At 44.3% G+C, this 18,965-nt stretch overlaps 1 protein-coding gene across 1 annotated transcript in view; it reads left to right on the forward strand.

Moving 5' to 3' along the window:
• Positions 1-18,965, forward strand: part of LOC110502429 (tetratricopeptide repeat protein 27) — a 105,874-nt gene that overhangs the window by 74,803 nt on the left and 12,106 nt on the right. Inside the window, 3 exon segments of the mRNA XM_090218047.1 lie at positions 4,114-4,338; positions 6,634-6,686; positions 8,480-8,645. Coding sequence (XP_090074173.1) covers positions 4,114-4,338; positions 6,634-6,686; positions 8,480-8,645 — 444 coding nt within the window.

Below are 18,965 nucleotides of genomic sequence, written 5' to 3' on the forward strand. Positions count from 1 at the left end.
CGCAAAGTTCAAGGGGGCCGAATACTTTCGCAAGGCACTGTAACTAGTGATTATGTTCAGATTGATTGTTTTTTACAAGGTAAGTTTAATGCTAGCTAGCACCTTACCTTGGCTCCTTGCTGCACTCGCGTAACAGATGGTCAGCCTGCCACGCAGTCCCCTCGTGGATTGCAATGTAATCGGCTATAATCAACATCCAGAAATGCAGATGACCTATTGTTATGAAAACTTGAAATCGGCCCTGATTAATCGATCAACCTCTAACACCAGGCCAAGAAGAGAATCCTGTAACACTGTCCCCCATCTTGCTGTGGTTCTGAAAGTCATTGATGAAACCAGTGCCAGATTTGTCACAAATGCTCTGAGGATGTTCTCCTGAACTGTTACGCAATGGACATCTGGTTAATTGTCAGTAAGATTCTCGCTGAAGTATTTTCTTTCCCCTTGTCCTTTTAGTGATCGACCTGTTTAAGTGACGTCTCAGCATGATTCACAGGGTTCTTTTTCATAAATGCTCTGTAATAGCTAATATCACCACATCAATCTCTCTGGATCAACAGGGCTTGGCTTGGACAGATTGAGCAGAAATGAGTATTCTACACACACGCATGCATGCCAGCACACACACATACCAGTGCTCCCTCCAGCTGACCCGTACGTAGCCGCTGCTCACAGTCCCAACCCTGAATGCGAGTCCTGCAGGCCATTGTGCTCCGTTAGTGAATTACAGCTGGTTTTGTCTTCCAATCTGATTACAGACGTGCATTCTGGTCAATATAATAAGTCCTCCACACTAAAACCATGCACTTTGGCCCCGGTCAGTACTCCATGTAACATGATAAAAAAGGCTAGACAATCCATTTGTCTGGAGAAGACTTGGGTGGATTCCAGCCGGTAGTCTCTTTGTACTAAACGTGCTGTTCCTGCTCTCGTTGTGTCTGAATGCATGCTGAATGTGATTGAGCCTGACCTTGCCGCACCATGAGAAAAAAAGAATGTAACTAAAATAGAGAAACTAGGAGAGAGGGAGACCTGCATTAAGTCGATTTCTGTTGAATTCGTATGGTAGCTCTTGAGTTTAGAATGTAATTGTTGTATTACACCAGCCTTATGGATGAGCCATCTGTGTAAACCTTACATGGAAATAAACAAGATGAAACATTGAACAACACTTATATGGTATAACCCAGGCCAAAATAGCCACATTTGAAATAAATGTATGGTATTGACAAATGTTTAAAGCACCTCTGTTTCACAAATGGGACAGTAAATCACATATGAATATCCCGGGACATGCAGTTCAGACAGAGAACCCATTTAGAGAGTATATGTTCGCGTACAGAACTCATGAATGTTGTTCAATTTCTAGAAATATTCCAAGCCTGATTGGATTCCCTTCGATGTGCTACCACACCATGGAAAATTACTCTCCCCTTAACAAAATGTGTCATGGCCCCCATAGTAAGACAGGCCCCATTTATAAAAGCGACAGATATAGCCAAAGGGTGCTTCCACTCTACCCTTAAGCAAGGGTCAGTGAGTTCAGAGAACTCCTTATGTGGTTTTCCCAGCACAATAAGGGTGTCTGTACTTGGAGGAGTACTGAATCCCTCCATTTCTCTCCCTCTACCTCTCGCTCTCTCTCTCTTTTATGGAGGGGCATGCTGGGGGTTCTAACTGGTGGGCCATTCTCCAAGTTTATTAAAATCCAATTCACAATAACCCTTTTTTTTCCATTTCCCCCAGAAAATCGAGTGAAATGCTTCTACTGAAAGTCATTCTCCAGTGAAATGCACATAAGTCTGTCTTATTTCCTGGTGAGAGCGTGTCAAGTGTGCGTGTGTGCGCTTTCTAATCAATTAGCCTAATTCTTAACCAGCAGTTGGCTGTAGGAGTGCCCAATTGATGTTGTGAATATAACCTTCCTAATATGATTTTTATCATGGTAATAAAATCTTGCCTGCCTTTCTGGGAAGCAGTCAGCCGTTTTCCCTCTTTCCTGGGTGTGCAGCACCCCTCCAAATAACTGAATGGCGGTAACTATAGGATTCGCTGCAGTACCGATGACTGTGAATCTGTTAAAAATATTTGTTAAAGGGATCAGGCTCTTCCGCCAGCGGAGGGGGTGTGGTCTGGAAAAGGCCATGGAAGCCCACGTCGTTTTGACCAGCAGCACTAGTGTGCTGATGTGATGGCCCCTAAGGACGATATTAATGGGCTGTAAATTGTTGGCTTGCTCCCTCCCTCAGTAGAGGGGGGGAAATGCTTTCTTTCTAATATAAATGCACATGTCTTCAGAGATAAGTTTTCCCTTGTTGTACTATATAGTTTAGTGGGATCAGTGAAAATACAAATATGTGCAATAGATTGACCAATAGATAATAGTCTACAGCAATTTTCTGTCATCGGTAGAGTTGCTGGACTCACCTTTCTTTTCTGTGGTGTTAATCCCCTTTTATCAACCCAGTCTGTGATTTGCAGATGTCCATGTCCATCTACTATTCAAGCTTATACCAAAAACACTTTTCGTCCAAACAAATATTCCACTTTGCCAGCCGTATTGTTTTTGCGCTGTAATTCCATTTGTTGGAGGTGAGTTCAGGGTTATGTGGTCTGATGAGTGGTGTGGAAGAGAGGGCTACGGTTACTCCATGAGGTAAAGGAATGCAATGAAAACCCAGAGTCCCTTGCGCTCAAAAGCACTCACCCTGAGCTGTGGGTAGATTGGGACGCTTCGACATGAACAGAAGCACTTCTCAAAGTGAAGGGAAGTGAAACCTGATCGTTATTCTACACTCTCCAAATCAGGGAGTACAGTACTCAAATCAGCTATTTTGAGAGGTTCAGTGTCTGTTGGCTTGTTTCAACATCTTGATTGAGCTTCCTTTAACTTCTTGGCGCACCCATCCCTTTAGCGGGATCATTTTCGTCAACATACGGCTGAATTGCAGAGCTCCAAATTCAAATTAAATTACTAAAAACATTTTATTTTGTGAAATCACAAGTGCAATATAGCAAAACACAGCTTAGCTTGTTGTTCAGATTTGTTCAGTTCAGATCAGATTTCAAAAAAGCTTTTAGGCGAAAGCAAACCAAGCGTATGTAAGGACATCTCTCTCACCAGACAAAACATTACAAACAGCTAGCAGCAAAGTAGATTGGTCACGAAAGTCAGAAAAGCAATAAAAATGAATCGCTTACCTTTGATCTTCGGATGTTTGCACTCACGAGACTCCCAGTTACACAATAGATTTTTCTTTTGTTCCATAAAGATAATTTTTATATCCAAAATACCTCCATTTGGTTGGCACGTTATGTTCAGAGGCTTGAGCGGTCACGACAGGGCAGACGAAAAGTCCAAATAGTATCCGTAAAGTTCGTAGACACATGTCAAACGGTTTTTTATAATCAATCCTCAGGTTGTTTTTACAATAAATAATTGATAATATTTCAACCGGACCGTAGCTTTTTCAATAGGAGAGAGAGAGAAAATGTTTGCTCCACTCTGTTGGCGCATGCAAAACGCTGCTGGCACCCAGCTATGCACTGACGCAATGTGATCTTTCTCGCTCATTTTTCAGAATAAAAGCCTGAAACTATGTCTAAAGACTGTTCAGACCATGTGGAAGCCATAGGAAAAGGAATCTGGTTGATATCCCTTTAAATGGAGGGAAGGCATGCAATGGAACAGGGAGCTTTCAAAATAGAAGGCACTTCCTCTTTGGATTTTCCTCAGGTTTTCGCCTGCAATATCAGTTCTGCTATACTCACAGACAATATTTTGACAGTTTTAGAAACTTTAGAGTGTTTTCTATCCTAATCTGACAATTATATGCATATTCTGGGCCTGAGAAATAGGCAGTTTCATTTGAGTACGTTTTTCATCCAAACATCAAAATACTGCCCCCTACACTCAAGAGGTTAACCAATGAGTGTATTGTGGCATTCCCAGACCAAATCAAAGCCTGATCATTGTTAGCAGAGAATGTTCAGTGTGCTGGCTCTGAGGGTCTTAAGGAGCAAAGCTCTTTCCCCCTCTCTCCATGCCTCTCTCTCTCCTCCCTCTTCCCTCTGTTTTACTCCCTCCCTCCTTTCTCACTCCCTCTCTCCCAGGCAGAGGAGATCCTGCGTAGGGAGCTGGAGAAGGAGTCCCTCAGTCTGTACTGCTTGCTGGGGGACGTGCTGCTGGACCACCAATACTACAACCAGGCCTGGGAGCTGTCAAACCATCGCAGCGCATGCGCCATGCGCTCCAAGGCCCTGCTATACCTCCGGGCCAAGGACTTCTAACAGTGTGTGGAGTGCTTCAAGAAGTCACTCCGCATCACCACTATGCAGGTAAACTAACCTCTGATATGGCTAGCTTTGGGTAGGATATTTGAACAGTTATTTGAGTCTCTGAAGTGGATTCTTGTCATGTCAGGACTACTCATAGGGTGGAACTCAACTACCTGACCTGCTGGTAACCTCCCTACAAGTGATATTTCCACATTTTTTAACGAATAGATGGATTCAATCAATCATTCAATAGCACTTTAGAGAGAAGGTTGGCACCGTAAAGAGAAGAAATCAGGAGTCAGTTTCACCCAGGCCATAGCGGAACAGAGGAAAGGGAAATAATTTCCTGTTTTCCTTCACTCTTCTGCCCTTTGTCCATATTTAATTCAGCAGGTCAGCCAGCAATAGGATGTTTTAATTTAGTTTGTTTTGCCATAATGACATTCCCCCTTCCATTTTTCAAGGAGTTGTTGAAGTATTGCCAAGGAGATATGAGAGCCCTTGTAACCGATCACTCTAGCTATTCTTTGGAGAATGAAGATAAACAGAATATAGGGGAATATACTCTACATGCCCGTCTCCCACCTCCCTTTGATATGAGCAATAAGATGTTGTGGTGAGAGGGGAAAGACACTCGAGTGTGGCTCAGATATCAGAGCTGGGGGGGAAACGAGGGTGAGAGAGCGAGAGGAAAAGAAAGGGAAATAAACGGGGGAGCGGGAAAGAGTCCGGGGGACTGACACCACAGCTGATTTGCATAGATGGGTCCTGCCCGTTAGTTGCAGAGCGGGACCTGCCACTCCCCCCGTGACAGGTGGGCTTTCCTCCAAAGCAAACATACATGCACAGGAGGGACGCAACATGACAACAATTCATATGTAGATTTGGCCTTGTGTTTTAGGTTATTTTCCTGCTGAAAGATGAATTATTCTCCCAGTATCTGGTGGAAAGCAGACTGAACCAGGTTTTCCTCTAGGATTTTGCCTTTGCTTAGCTCCATTCCGTTTCTTTTTCATCCAGAAAAACTTCCCTCTATGCTTGAAAATATGGAGAGTGGTACTCAGTAATGTGTTGTATTGTATTTGCCCCAAACATAACACTTTGTATTCAGGACAAAAAGTTAATTGCTTTACCACAGTTTTTGCAGTATTACTTTAGTGCCTTGTTGCAAACTGGATGCATGTTTTTGAATATTTTTATTCTGTGTAACATTCCTTCTTTTCCCTCTGTCAATTAGGTTAGTATTGTGGAGTAACTACAATGTTGTTGATCCATCCTCAGTTTTCTCCTGTCGCCGCCATTAAACTCTGTAACTGTTTTAAAGTCACTATTGGCCTCATGGTGAAATCCCTGAGCGGTTTCCTCCTCTCCGGCAACTGAGTTAGGAAGGACGCCTGTGTCCTTGTAGTTACTGGGTGTATTGATACACCATCTAACGTGTAATTAACAACTTGACAATGCTCAAATGGATGTTCCATGTCTGTTTTCTTTTTTTTTCACCAACAACCAATAGGTGCCCTTTGTGAAGCATTGGAAAATCTCCCTGGTCTTTGTTGTTGAATCTGTGTTTGAAATTCTTGACTGGTGGACTTTACAGTTAATTGTGTGTGTGGGGTACAGAGATGATGTCGTCGTTAAACACTATTATTGCACACCGAGTGAGTCCATGCAACTTATTATGTGACTTGTTAATCATATTTTTCCTCCTGAACTTATTTAGACTTGCCATAACAAACGGGTTGAATACTTATTGACTCAAGACGTTTCAGCTTTTCATTTTTTATTATTTTGTAAACATTTCGAAACATTCCACTTTGACATTATGGGGTAATGTGTGTAGGCCATTGATAATAACAAAACATCTCCATTTAATCTGTTTTAAATTCAGGCTGTAATACAACAAAATGTGGAAGAAGTGAAGGAGTGTGAATACTTTCTGATGGCACTGTATAGGAAGACAGAGTCGATCACATGAATGCGCAGTGGGACCATTAAAATACCATTCCTCTCTCATTTTGTCACTCCCTCTACCCCCTCCCCCCACTCTCCTTTTCCATTACTCTCACAAATGCGCACACATTCCCACACACAAACACACTCAGACAAACTGAGAACACGCCCTTACCGTAGCCCCAGTTATAACACTCTTGTCCTCCAGCAGTCTTTCCAATCCAACTTAATGACCCATACGGCACCTGTGTGCCCAATGCATCGGGAGGGAATGTACTCCTAGAGCACTCGGCAGAACCGATTTCTGCTCTGAGGGAGTTAGTCTTCTGCCACGGTATCTAAACAACCCTGTGCTTACTTGTGTGTAAACTGTTTTTCTCTTTCCCTCTCTTTTTCCTCCTTTAGAACGCAGAGGCGTGGAACAACCTCTCCACGGCCTACATCCGCCTGAGACAGAAGTGAGTACTGTACAGTCGCACCCCCTGGGCCATTAACCTGTCAATGATTGAACAGAATTAGGACTATGGAAGATGTAGAATTCAGTCATACGTACGAGTGACTGGCTCAATGTTCGAATGTCTCCTGGTTTTGAATTTAGGGTCCCTCAGTCTAGTCGAGAGCCTCCTCTCCCCAGCTCACAAACAATTGACTGGACTGGAGGTTCGCTTTAGGGTGAGGAATTATATTATTGAGCCAACTGGTCTTGGTGGCTCTCACTGATACTCACTCACTTGGTCACTCACTCACCCGCCCATCCATCCACCCCCCTGGTGCCGGTTGACACAAGGCTAGAACAAAGACAGAGGACTCAAACGTTGATGTGATCAGCCCTGATATCCCTGAGTTTCCCAGGACGCTACCCGTACTGATCAAAGACATGTCACTCTCACAGAGACAGCGAGAGGGAATCGCACTGTCAGCCAGCAGGCCTCCATTCAACCTGACCGTATTGATTTTTGGCTGGAGAGGGGTATCAAAGAGTGGGGGTTGAGACGAGATGTTGTCTGTGGAAGGACATTACAACACTTATCAAACAGTACATCGCCAGCCTGCATAACCCCACAGATAGCACTGATTTACACACTAGTGAAACAGATTGATGTTTACAAGGTTGTTTTTTTTCTCACCCCACTCCAACTTCTCTGGTCATTAGTTTGGTCTCGTAACTGACTTCAATGCTTTTCAATTACTTCCCGAAACTCACCGGGCAGTAGTAATGGGAAAGATAACATCGTAGCGCCCTCCTGATTTTACCACAGGACCTAGGTACACCCCTGCTGACCCTGATGAGGGCATCAGACAGATTTGTTAGGCTTAAGTCAATTAGAACATTCTCACCCCTGCAAGATGGGCAGGTTCGCTTATTTCCCCTGAAAACCACAAGCTCTTGCTGGCAGGACTCTCTGTTTGGGAAGCAGGACTCGCCACTGTTTCTTTCTTGGAAACTTTCCCCCCTCAGCCCCTGTTCAAATCAGGTCTGTGCTTTCAGGCCTGAAATTAAAAAGTGTGGAGACTTCTACCTGGTTAGCGCTTGGGCTAATTCAGTCGAAGCCTTCTCTGTTGAAGAGGCTGGAGCCTGTGGTGTGTGTGTGTGAGTGCAGGTGGATCAGAGGGAGAGAATCAGGGCGGTTGTGACAGCCCGGTGCTAACTATGTAGCCTGCGTCTCACTGAGGTGTCAGACACAGAGGGCAGGCAGCCATGTCAGTCATGCTTGGCTATGCTCCACCTCTGGACATCTGCTGAAGTTACAGAGATACTGGCACCTCACCTGAAATCGTGACTAATTACTGAACTGTAGAAATGACGGGTAGGACCGAATCCAAACTTAAAGGAATAGTGCGAGATTTTGATAATTATAGTGAAGGTAGTTTCGTGAGCCAGTGCTAACTAGCTTACCGGTAGACTTCCAGTCATTGCGCTAACGCTGGTTAGCATTTGCTCATGAAACTACCTTCAACTTCCTTCAAACTGTACATAAACATAATGGTATCCATGAGCTCATCTGGGTAAGTAGAGAAAGGGCTTGTTTGCCAGAATCTTGCACTATCCCTTTGAGTAACTCAAATTGGTACAAATATCCCATTGACAGTAATGCATGATTTACTCCAAAGTCTGTGTGCATCTCAACTTAATATTAATTCCATAAGACTTTGTAAGCTGCTCCTGAAAAATATCATGAGCACCAGCCATGTAAAAACACTTCACTTGACACCACTAATTCCAGGCCCTGTCTGTCCCACTGTCTGTCAGGACCAAGGCGTTCCACAACCTGCAGGATGCTCTGAAGTGTAACCACGAACACTGGCAGACCTGGGAGCACTTCATCGCTGTCTGCACCGGCGTTGGAGAGTTTGCAGAGGCCATCAAGGCCTACAACCGCCTCATGGACCTGAGGGACAAATTCAAGGATGTACAGGTAACGATAGTGCCCACGGGCACAGATCTAGGATCAGTCATCCTGAAATCACAGCCTAAACCATTTAGGAGGAAATGCTAAATGGATCTTAGATCGGTGTCAGTGGGCGGTACGTGTAAAGCAACCTAGAATTTGAACATGCTGGACCCAATATGCCACCAGGAGCTTGCCTATAATGGCACAGTAATATCCTATTATTCAAGGAGTCGTGGCTGGACGAGGACCTGGTTAATATAAATCTAGCTGGTTTTTCTATGCATTGCAGGACAGACCGGCAACATCTCATAAACTCTAGGGTGGGGATGTATGTCTCTTTAACAACAGCTGGTGCACAATTTTGAATATTAAGGAAGTCTCGAGGTTCTGCTCACCTGAGTTAGAATACCTCATGATCAACTGTAGACCATACTATTTACCAAGAGAGTTTTCATCCATTTTTTGTAGCTGTCTATTTACCACCACAAACCAAGCTCTATAGGGCCATAAGCCAACAAGATAATATTCATCCAGAGGCAGCGCTCCTAGTGTCCGGTGATTTTAATGCAGGAAAACTGAAATCCGTTACCTAATTTCTACCAACGTCTCACCTGTGCAACTAGAGGGGTCACCTTTACTGCACATACAGAGACACATACAAAGCTCTCCCTCATCCTCCATTTGGCAAATCTGACCATAACGCTATCCTTCTGATTCCTGCTTACAAGCAAAAACTCAAACAGGAAGTACCAGTGACCTGCTTCATTAATAAATGCACCGTACATACATGTACATATCCCTACCAGAGGCCATGGATTACAGGCAACATCCACACTGAGGTAAAGGCTAGATCTGCCTCTTTCAAGGAGCGGGACACTAACCCAGTCGCTTATAAGAAATCCTGCTATGCCACTTCTCAAACTCATTCCACGGAGGGCCAAGTGTCTGCAGGTTTTCTCTCCTCACTTATATTTGATTGATGAATTAAGATCACAGATTAGTAAAGTACTTCCCTCACCTGGTTGTCTAGGTCTTAAACAAAACCCGAAGACACTAGCCCCTCCATAGAATGAGTTTGACACCCCTGCGCTACGCTCTCCGACAACCCATCAAGCAGGCAAAGCATCAATATAGGACTAAGATCAAATCCTACTGCGCCGGCTTTGGCGCGTGTTGTGTGTGGCAGGGCTTGCAAAATATCACAGATTACTGAGGGAAACCCAGCCACAAGCTGCCCAGTGACACAAGCCTACCAGACGAGCTGAATGCCTTCTATGCTTGCTTCGAGGCAAGCGACACTGACTCATGCGTGAGAGCGCCAACTGTTCCAGACACGTGTGATCGCGCTCTCCGTAGCCGATGTTAGTAAGACCTTTAAACAGGTTAACATTCACAAGACCGCAGAGACAGATGGATTACCAGGATGCATACCCAGAGCATGCGCTGACCAGCTGGCAAGTGTCTTCACCGACAACGATGAGACAGCCTATAGGGAGAAGGTCAGAGGCCTGGCAGTGTGGTGCCAGGACAGCAACTTCTCCTTCGACAACAGTGAGACAAAGGAGCTGATCCTGGACTACAGGAATTGTTACAGCCACACCCCATTCACATCGAGGCTGTAGTGGAGCGGGTCGAGAGCTTCAAGTTCTTCGGTGTCCATATCACTAAGTATCTATCATGGCCCAAACACACCAACACAGTCATGAAGAGGTCATGACAACGCCTCTTCCCCTCAGGAGGTTGAAGAGCTGGCATGGGCCATCAGATGCTCAAAAAGTCTACAGCTGCACCATGGAGAGCGTCTTGACTGGCTGCATCACCACTGTGTTTGCGAACTGCTTGGCATCCGACCTCAAGGCACTACAGAGGGTAGTGCATACGGCCCAGTACATCATCCAGGACCTCTATACCAGGCGGTGTCAGAGGAAGGCCCAAAAAATGTATCCAGCCACCAAGACTCCAGCCACCAAGCCACAAACTGTTCTCTCTGCTACCGCACAGCAAGTCGTACCAATGCACCAAGTCTGGAAGCAACAGGACCCTGAACTGCGTTTACCCCCAAGCCATAAGACTTCTAAACAAGACTGATAAATAGCTCATAAAATGTCAACCACGGCTGCCCACATTGACCTTTTTTGTACTAACTCTCTTGCGCTGACTATGCACACACACTGGACTCTACCCACACACTCACACATACTTACACTGACGCCCCAATATATACACACACACACACACTACATACGCCAACACACACAACATGCACACACACTGGACTCTACCCACACACTCACACATACTTACACTGACGCCCCAATACACACATTACATACGCCAACACACACAACATGCACACACACTGGACTCTACCCACACACTCACACATACTTACACTGACGCCCCAATACACACACACACATTACATACGCCAACACACACAACATGCACACACACTGGACTCTACCCACACACTCACACATACTTACACAGACGCCCCAATATACACACACACACTACATACGCCAACACACACAACATGCACACACAATTTCACACTACATACACTGCTGCTAGTCACTTTACCCCTACCTACATAGCTACTTCAATGACCTTGTACCCTTGCACATCAACTCGGTACTGGTATTCCCTTTTTATAGCCATGTTATTTTCTACTCCCTATATATAACCATGTTATTTTCCCTATATATAGCCATGTTTTCTACTCCCTATATATATATATATATATATATATATATATATATATATATATACACTGTTAGTCTACACCTGTTGTCTATGAAGCATGTGACATAAAATTGGATTTGATTTCACCATACACCTCATCTGCTTGTTCTACCCTGCTGCCCCTCTAATAATGTGTGTTTAACAGAGAAGTCTCAGCCGTGTCATTTGGGATTTAGCCTCCATAATTTACCAGGGCACAGAAGGGTGCACTCAACCTCCTCTCTCCGCCTCTTAGCTCCATCACAAAACCCAGGGCCACCCAGAGAATGAACCCAGGGGAATGAAAACTATGAGGGAGGTTGTAATCTGTTTGAGAAAAGCCACCACCACCTGCTACCACCTCTTTAATACTGAAATCACTTGGGTCAGGGAGCCCGATCATTCGGAGACCTGAACCTTCTAGACCTCCATGACAACACACCACTTGAACACCAGTCTCTTATTTTGCTGAGGCTCTTAACCCCACGATGTCTAATGGAATGTCAGGTGTCGATATTGAAATGGGATCCGTAGGACCCTGCTCACATTCTCTGAAGATGTCCCTGCAAAATGTCCACGCCAATAGTTGTACCCTGCCTGCTAGGCTTATCAGGGACTTTCATTTGGTTTCATTTTCAAAAATGTACATGTACAATCAGTGAATCATCGCTCGCTAATTAGAAATCCACCAACGCATACTAAATAGAAACTTTACCCGGCGACTTCGAATAAACAAGTCCTAACATCGCCACTGAGCAGAACGGCAGTATAAGTCCTCTGTCCCGGACTACATATGGTCTGCCTTCAGAGCAATTCACTTTAAAGATGTTTCGGTCTGAATGTGAACGCTCTAAATAACAAACAGATCTTTAGATGTCTGGAGGTTGGGGCTGGGTGCTCCTGGGTGTACAGTCATAATACCCAGCCATTTGGGGCTGGGTGCTCCTGGGTGTACAGTCATAATACCCAGCCATTTGGGGCTGGGTGCTCCTGGGTGTACAGTCATAATACCCAGCCATTTGGGGCTGGGTGCTCCTGGGTGTACAGTCATAATACCCAGCCATTTGGGGCTGGGTGCTCCTGGGTGTACAGTCATAATACCCAGCCATTTGGGGCTGGGTGCTCCTGGGTGTACAGTCATAATACCCAGCCATTTGGGGCTGGGTGCTCCTGGGTGTACAGTCATAATACCCAGCCATTTGGGGCTGGGTGCTCCTGGGTGTACAGTCATAATACCCAGCCATTTGGGGCTGGGTGCTCCTGGGTGTACAGTCATAATACCCAGCCATTTGGGGCTGGGTGCTCCTGGGTGTACAGTCATAATACCCAGCCATTTGGGGCTGGGTGCTCCTGGGTGTACAGTCATAATACCCAGCCATTTGGGGCTGGGTGCTCCTGGGTGTACAGTCATAATACCCAGCCATTTGGGGCTGGGTGCTCCTGGGTGTACAGTCATAATACCCAGCCCTTGCTTCGTCTTGCACCGCCACCGTCGTGCCACTTAACATTCACAGCCATGTTTGGAGCTGTTTCATTGCCTTTCCTAATTAGCTTGGCAAAGTCAGTAGGGGTTTGCTCAAAAAGTGTTATTTCCTTTCCTGCCCGCTCTCCCTCTTTTACTCTTCTTTCGCTCAATGGATTCATTTATGCTTGGCAAGATGCTAGTGCCTCATAAATTAGGGTCGGAGATGTAAAAGCACACAAGTTGAAAAGGTCACAACCAGCCACCCGCTGTTGAGAAGGATATGTCCCAGTAATTGGGATCTAGATTCACATTCTTTAACTGTTTTCCCACAGTCTTCATTCTCTTTATTTTTCCTTCTGCCCTTTACTCTCTGGGTTGCGTAAGGAGGATGGGTCAGTTCCTAAGGCCCCAGCTTATTTGGCTTTTGAGCATCAAATTAAAATGTGTTCCCATCCGGTTTATGAGTGCTTAATGTGGTTGTCTGATACCCTAGCCCCTCTCCACTCACACAATGTGCATAGTTTGGTGGGGCTATCTGAGTTGCTGACATTGTAAAGTCCCCACCCATAACTTCTACCCCCCCCCCCCCCCCCCATGCCATGCCCCTCCTCCCTTCCTCAACTCAGCACTGTTTCAATTAAAAGCGCTTGTATTTGAAGAGCAGGCTATATTCGGCACCCTATTTTTAGGCATGCCTGACTCGCGTCATTGAATTGTATTTTGAATTGTTTAAAGAGAGGCGACAGTTAACGTCGTACCTCTTAACCCACTTCATTAAATCTATTCTTGGAAGTGCTTGTTTGTCACCAATGTCTTTTCCTTTCCCCTCCTTCACTTGTTCTGACCTCATATTTTGTTTATTTTCTTCCATTTTGTTTGCTTCCTGTGACTGTTTTTCGTGTATACTGGACTGTATGTCTGAGTGGGAGAGAGTATATTACAACTGTACTCCCTATGGACCATGACCAGGGCAGTTTATTAAATGCATTGGTAGCACTCGTGCTCCCAACTTAAAGCTAGGAGCACAACATAACATTTGGAGCACCAGAAGATAGTACAATTTTGAAATTGATTGGTATATAGCATGTATTGGGCCTTTATGAATTCTAGCTACTTGTGAAGCACATGTTGTGCCCTAAAAACGAATCTGTAGCACTGTAAAGACGCTTGTTTATTATAAAAGCTACAATGTTGATATCTGTCATTGAGAGGAAGTCATTGGTGGAATATTAGGTTTCTACATAGTGCATTTACACAAACTATTGAGATTCATTACATTTGATCCCTAAAAAAGAAACTATATTCATTTTAAACTAAAGGTTTGTAAAGTTCATTTGGACGTTTGACATTCTGAAACAATGGACTTTGACGTCAGTAGGGCAAACAGGCAAGCAACTGCAGCATATTTCTATACCAGAGGTCATTGAAATAACCAGGAACAACGGATGTTTATTTTTTATGAAATCGATAGCCCATTGCCTAATACCAGAATTAAGATGGACCTGCCTATTCATTAATATAGGCATCTGAAATAAAAATAAATGTCACGTGTGATTGGCCTATGGTTTGCGCTTCACATTCGCAACATTGATCATGCAATGCATGCATGCACTAAATTGGTGGCTTTAATCTTGTTGCGTAATAAGCACAGTTGAAAAATGTATCTAATGAATTTACTGGAACATGACAGCCAGCCAAATGTAGGCTACCTCATTTGAACCACTTAGTGCTACTTATAGATTTATTGAAATGACCGTAGCAGTAATTGAAAGTTGGCTATGGCGCTGAAAATGTGGAGACAAGGGCGCCCAAGTCTATTACAAGCGGCGTCTAGCTAAACAGGAGAATGGCGCATTTCCGTGTACACCAGCTCTGCACCGTTTCTGTAATCAGCATAACTGCATCTACCTATTCATTACAGTAGCTAGCTAGATAAAATAGCCAGTGCGTTGTTAACTTTATTAGCAGTAGGCCTACATTTTGAGAGGTGGGACATTTTAGCACCATAGCCCCGGTGCCCAGTGGTCCCATCGTGGTCTGCAAACTCCTCTCTCTGCTCATGCGCTGTGCCTCTAATAATGGCTTGAATAATGGGCTAGTCCGAGGAGTTTTCGAGAGAGACCATTTTCTCTTGGGCACTCGGGTACAGCGAGGCCTAATCATTACCACAATTATCTGTGCGATTATGTATTTATTTATTTTTTCTTCCCGTTGCTCCCAAAATAAAATGTCACGTTGCACAGCAAAATATTTAGGAGCATATGCGACCAAAATGGTTGCGCTTTTGAGCCATGGCAATGATGCATTCCTCTTCTATGGAATGCAGAGGATAATCAACTCTAGAGTTGCTTGAGTGACTTACGAGGACCTCTGTCACATACGCTCTGTATTTTCCTTATCCACAGGGTCCTAGTGAGGTCCTAGTGAGAAATGATGGGTTAAGTTAAACCAGCCGTCTATGAACACACACTCACGCATTCCTTTAAGACAGAGAAAATAATTAACGTTTTTTTCTTTCCCTTGTTCTAAATCTAGGAAGTCTAATTCAAAATGGATCAAATCTCACTTTACTGTGCTCTCGTTACTCCGCGTACATCAAACCTTGACTGCGTTTTCCCATCTCGCTCATTCCCCGTGGGAGGATATTACTTTTCCTCTTAATTTCACGCTATAACAGGATACAGAACGAATCTGGGAGAGCGATCCATTCAATTTCCCCCATTTAATTTTCCCTCGCTTTTTTTCTGAATTGACCACATAGCGAAACCATCATAAACCGTCCCATTTAGGGATTTCATTTGTTACACATTTTCATCGAAATCGACACTCAGATGAATCCTGTCTGAGACCTTCCAGGCAAAAATTAGCTTCAGACGCTGAGGTGTCCCAGTGGCAGAAGAGAGCTGTCAATCAACATTAACACTAATTTACCCAGCACCGCCCCCCTTGATTTCCCTCCAACACACAGACTCCCATCAACGACTGTGCCAGTATGGCAGCTAACTGATAAGTCAGACCAACCCCTTCTCAGAGCCAGTAGACAGAGGGAAACCCTGTTTATGGGTGTTAGCATGCCTTTCACAGCTTTCTACTGTGACATATTTATTGTACCCTGCCTCTCACTACATTATCTCACATACACACTGATAGACTTTTTTTCTCCCTCTGGCCCACAGACACACAGTGGTAAGAAAAGTATGTGAACTCTGGAATTACCTAGATTTCTGCATAAATTGGTCATCAAATTGGATCTGATCTTCATTTAAGTCACAACAATAGATTAACATAGTGTGCTTAAACTAATAACACACAAATTATTGTATTTTTCTTGTCTATATTGAATACATAATTTAAACATTCACAGTGTAGGTTGGGAAAAGTATGTGAACCCCTAGGCTAATGATTTCTCCAAAAGATAATTGGAGTCAGGAGTCAGCTAACCTGGAGTCCAATCAATGAGACGAGATTGGAGATGTTGATTAGAGCTGCCTTGCCCAATAAAAAACTATTCACAAGAAGCATTGCCTGATGTGAACCATGCCTCGAACAAAAGAGATCTCAGAAGACCTAAGATTAAGAATTGTTGACTTGCATAAAGCTGAAAAGGGTTACAAATGTATCTCTAAAAGCCTTCATGTTCATCAGTCCACGGTAAGACAAATTGTCTATAAATGGAGAAAGTTCAGCACTGTTGCTACTCTCCCTAGGTGTGGCCGTCCTGCGAAGATGATTGCAAGAGCACAGCGCAGAATGCTCAATGAGGTTAAGAAGAATCCTAGAGTGTCAGCTAAAGACTTAGAGAAATCTCTGAAACATGCCAACATCTCTGTTGACGAGTCTACGATAAGTAAAACACTAAACAAGAATGGTGTTAATGGGAGGTCACCATGGAAGAAGCCACTGCTGTCCAAAAAAAACATTGCTGCAAGTCTGAAGTTTGCAAAAGTGCACCTGGATGTTCCACAGTGCTACTGGCAAAATATTCTGTAGACTGATGAAACTACAGTTGGAAGTAGCACACAACACTGTGTGTGGAGGAAAAAAGGTACAGCACACCAACATCAAAACCTCATCCCAACTGTAAAGTATGGTGGAGGGAGCATTATGGTTTGGGGCTGCTTTGCTGCATCAGGGTCTGGATAGCTTGCTATCATCGACAGAACAATGATTTCCCAAGACATTTTTCAGAAGAATGTAAGGCTATCTGTCCTGCAATTGAAGCTCAACAGAAGTTAGGTGATGCAACAGGACAATGACCCAAAACACAGAAGTAAATCAACAACAGAATGTCTTCAACAAGAAAACACCAGTCAGAGTCCTGACCTCAACCCGATTGAGATGCTGTTGCTTGACCTCGAGAGCAGTTCACAACAGACATCCCAATAATATTGCTGAACTGAAACCGTTTTGTAAAAAAGAATGGTCCAAAATTCCTTCTGACCGTTGTGCGGTTCTGATCCGCAACTACAGAAAACATTTGGTTGAGGTTAATTCTGCCAAAGTAGGGTCAACCAGTTATTAAATCCAGGGTTCACATACTTTTCCCACCCTGCACTGTGAATGTTTACACAGTGTGTTCAATAAAGACATGAAAACATATAATTGCTTTTGTTATTAGTTTAAGCACACTGTGTTTGTCTATTGTTGTAACTTAGATGAAGATCAGATCACATTCTGACCAATTTATGCAGAAATCCAGGTAGTTCCAAAAGGTTCACATACTTTTTCTTTCCACTGTATACACTGGCACCCTATCTGAGGGTCAGGAGAGGGGTGTAGGGAGATATTTGCCACACTGTTATGGTATACAGAATTACATTTGTTCCAGCATCTGAGGATCTGCTCATATATTGAAAGTTTACATTTTAAACAAAGAGATGGGGGAGAGGTATTTTTTTTATTTTTAAATTGAATCCTTATTTAACTAGGCAAACAAAATCTTATTTACAATGACGGCCAAACCCGGACAATGCTGGGCCAGTTGAGACTCCCAATCACGACCGGATGTGATACAGCTTGGACTTACACTGTGAAAACTAAACTTGGAGCACCCAAGAGACTCTGAAGACGAGTCATTTGTTACATGTGAGTGTTGAGAAGGGGAATAAAACGTTTTAAAAATCAGAACTCCCGTGGAATGCCAATAGCTGTAGTGAAAAGGGGAGAGAATCCTGGATTCCACATACAAAAGTATGTATTGTGTGTAGGTGTCTGGGTGGCTTGACTATCAGTTGTATGATTAGGGTGGTAGTGAGGAGAGGAGTCTGGTTTGGACCAGATCCAACCCTCTGGTTTAGTGTGAAGTTGGCTTTTCCACTCCCTCCTGCCTGTTGAAGTTCACACCACTTGAAGCTATCAGATCCACTTCCTCACAGATTCTCTTCCTCCTCCACCGGCGGGCAGGCCACAGTCAACTGGAGACAAAACAATAATATAGGCGCGCATTAGCAGAGGCAGTGTTGCCCTCCCGCCATCTGCGTGCAGCTGAACTGACAGCCCATTTAACTAAAAGCTGGGTCATTGGATCACTTGGTGTCAAGACTCTCTGGTGTGGAGTCTTTAAACGGCCTCTTTAGACGTGCAGTTTGGGAAGAGATTTTCAAACACACAATCATAAGAAATGCATTGGCTCTGTTGATTCAGTCACTGTGAAGGTGAAATCCCTCCCTGTGAGTGGTTGTATGGATATGTACAGTAGGCTAGAGGTGTCATGTTTGGCTGAAATGTTACTGTGAACAATCAAAAGTGGGATACAGCAACAACAAAAAAATCCTTAGCTCAGCAAGCACCCGAGTTTCAAGCTGTTCACTAGCTGGCTTTCTGTTAGTTCCACAACTTCAAAGGGAGCAGGCCTAGCTGACTTCTGGGAAACCACTCGCACAGGCATGCGTGTGGGAGACATGCACACACTCTCAAAGTCTAGCATGGGGACACCCACACACACTCCCACCAATACATAGGGAGACACACACAACTTGCAGTTTAACCCCACATACTACCCACACACAAAGGTAGCCTAGTGGTTAGAGCGTTGGGCCAGTAACCGAAATGTTGCCGGATCGAATCCCTGAGCTGACAAGGTCAAATAAAATGTTCTGCCCCTGAGCAAGGCAGCTAACCCACTGTTCCCCGGGCGCCGAAGACGTGGATGTCGA

The sequence above is a fragment of the Oncorhynchus mykiss genome, chromosome 23 (genome assembly GCF_057628025.1).
Source record: "Oncorhynchus mykiss isolate SJ-2025 chromosome 23, ASM5762802v1, whole genome shotgun sequence".
Lineage (NCBI taxonomy): Eukaryota > Metazoa > Chordata > Actinopteri > Salmoniformes > Salmonidae > Oncorhynchus > Oncorhynchus mykiss.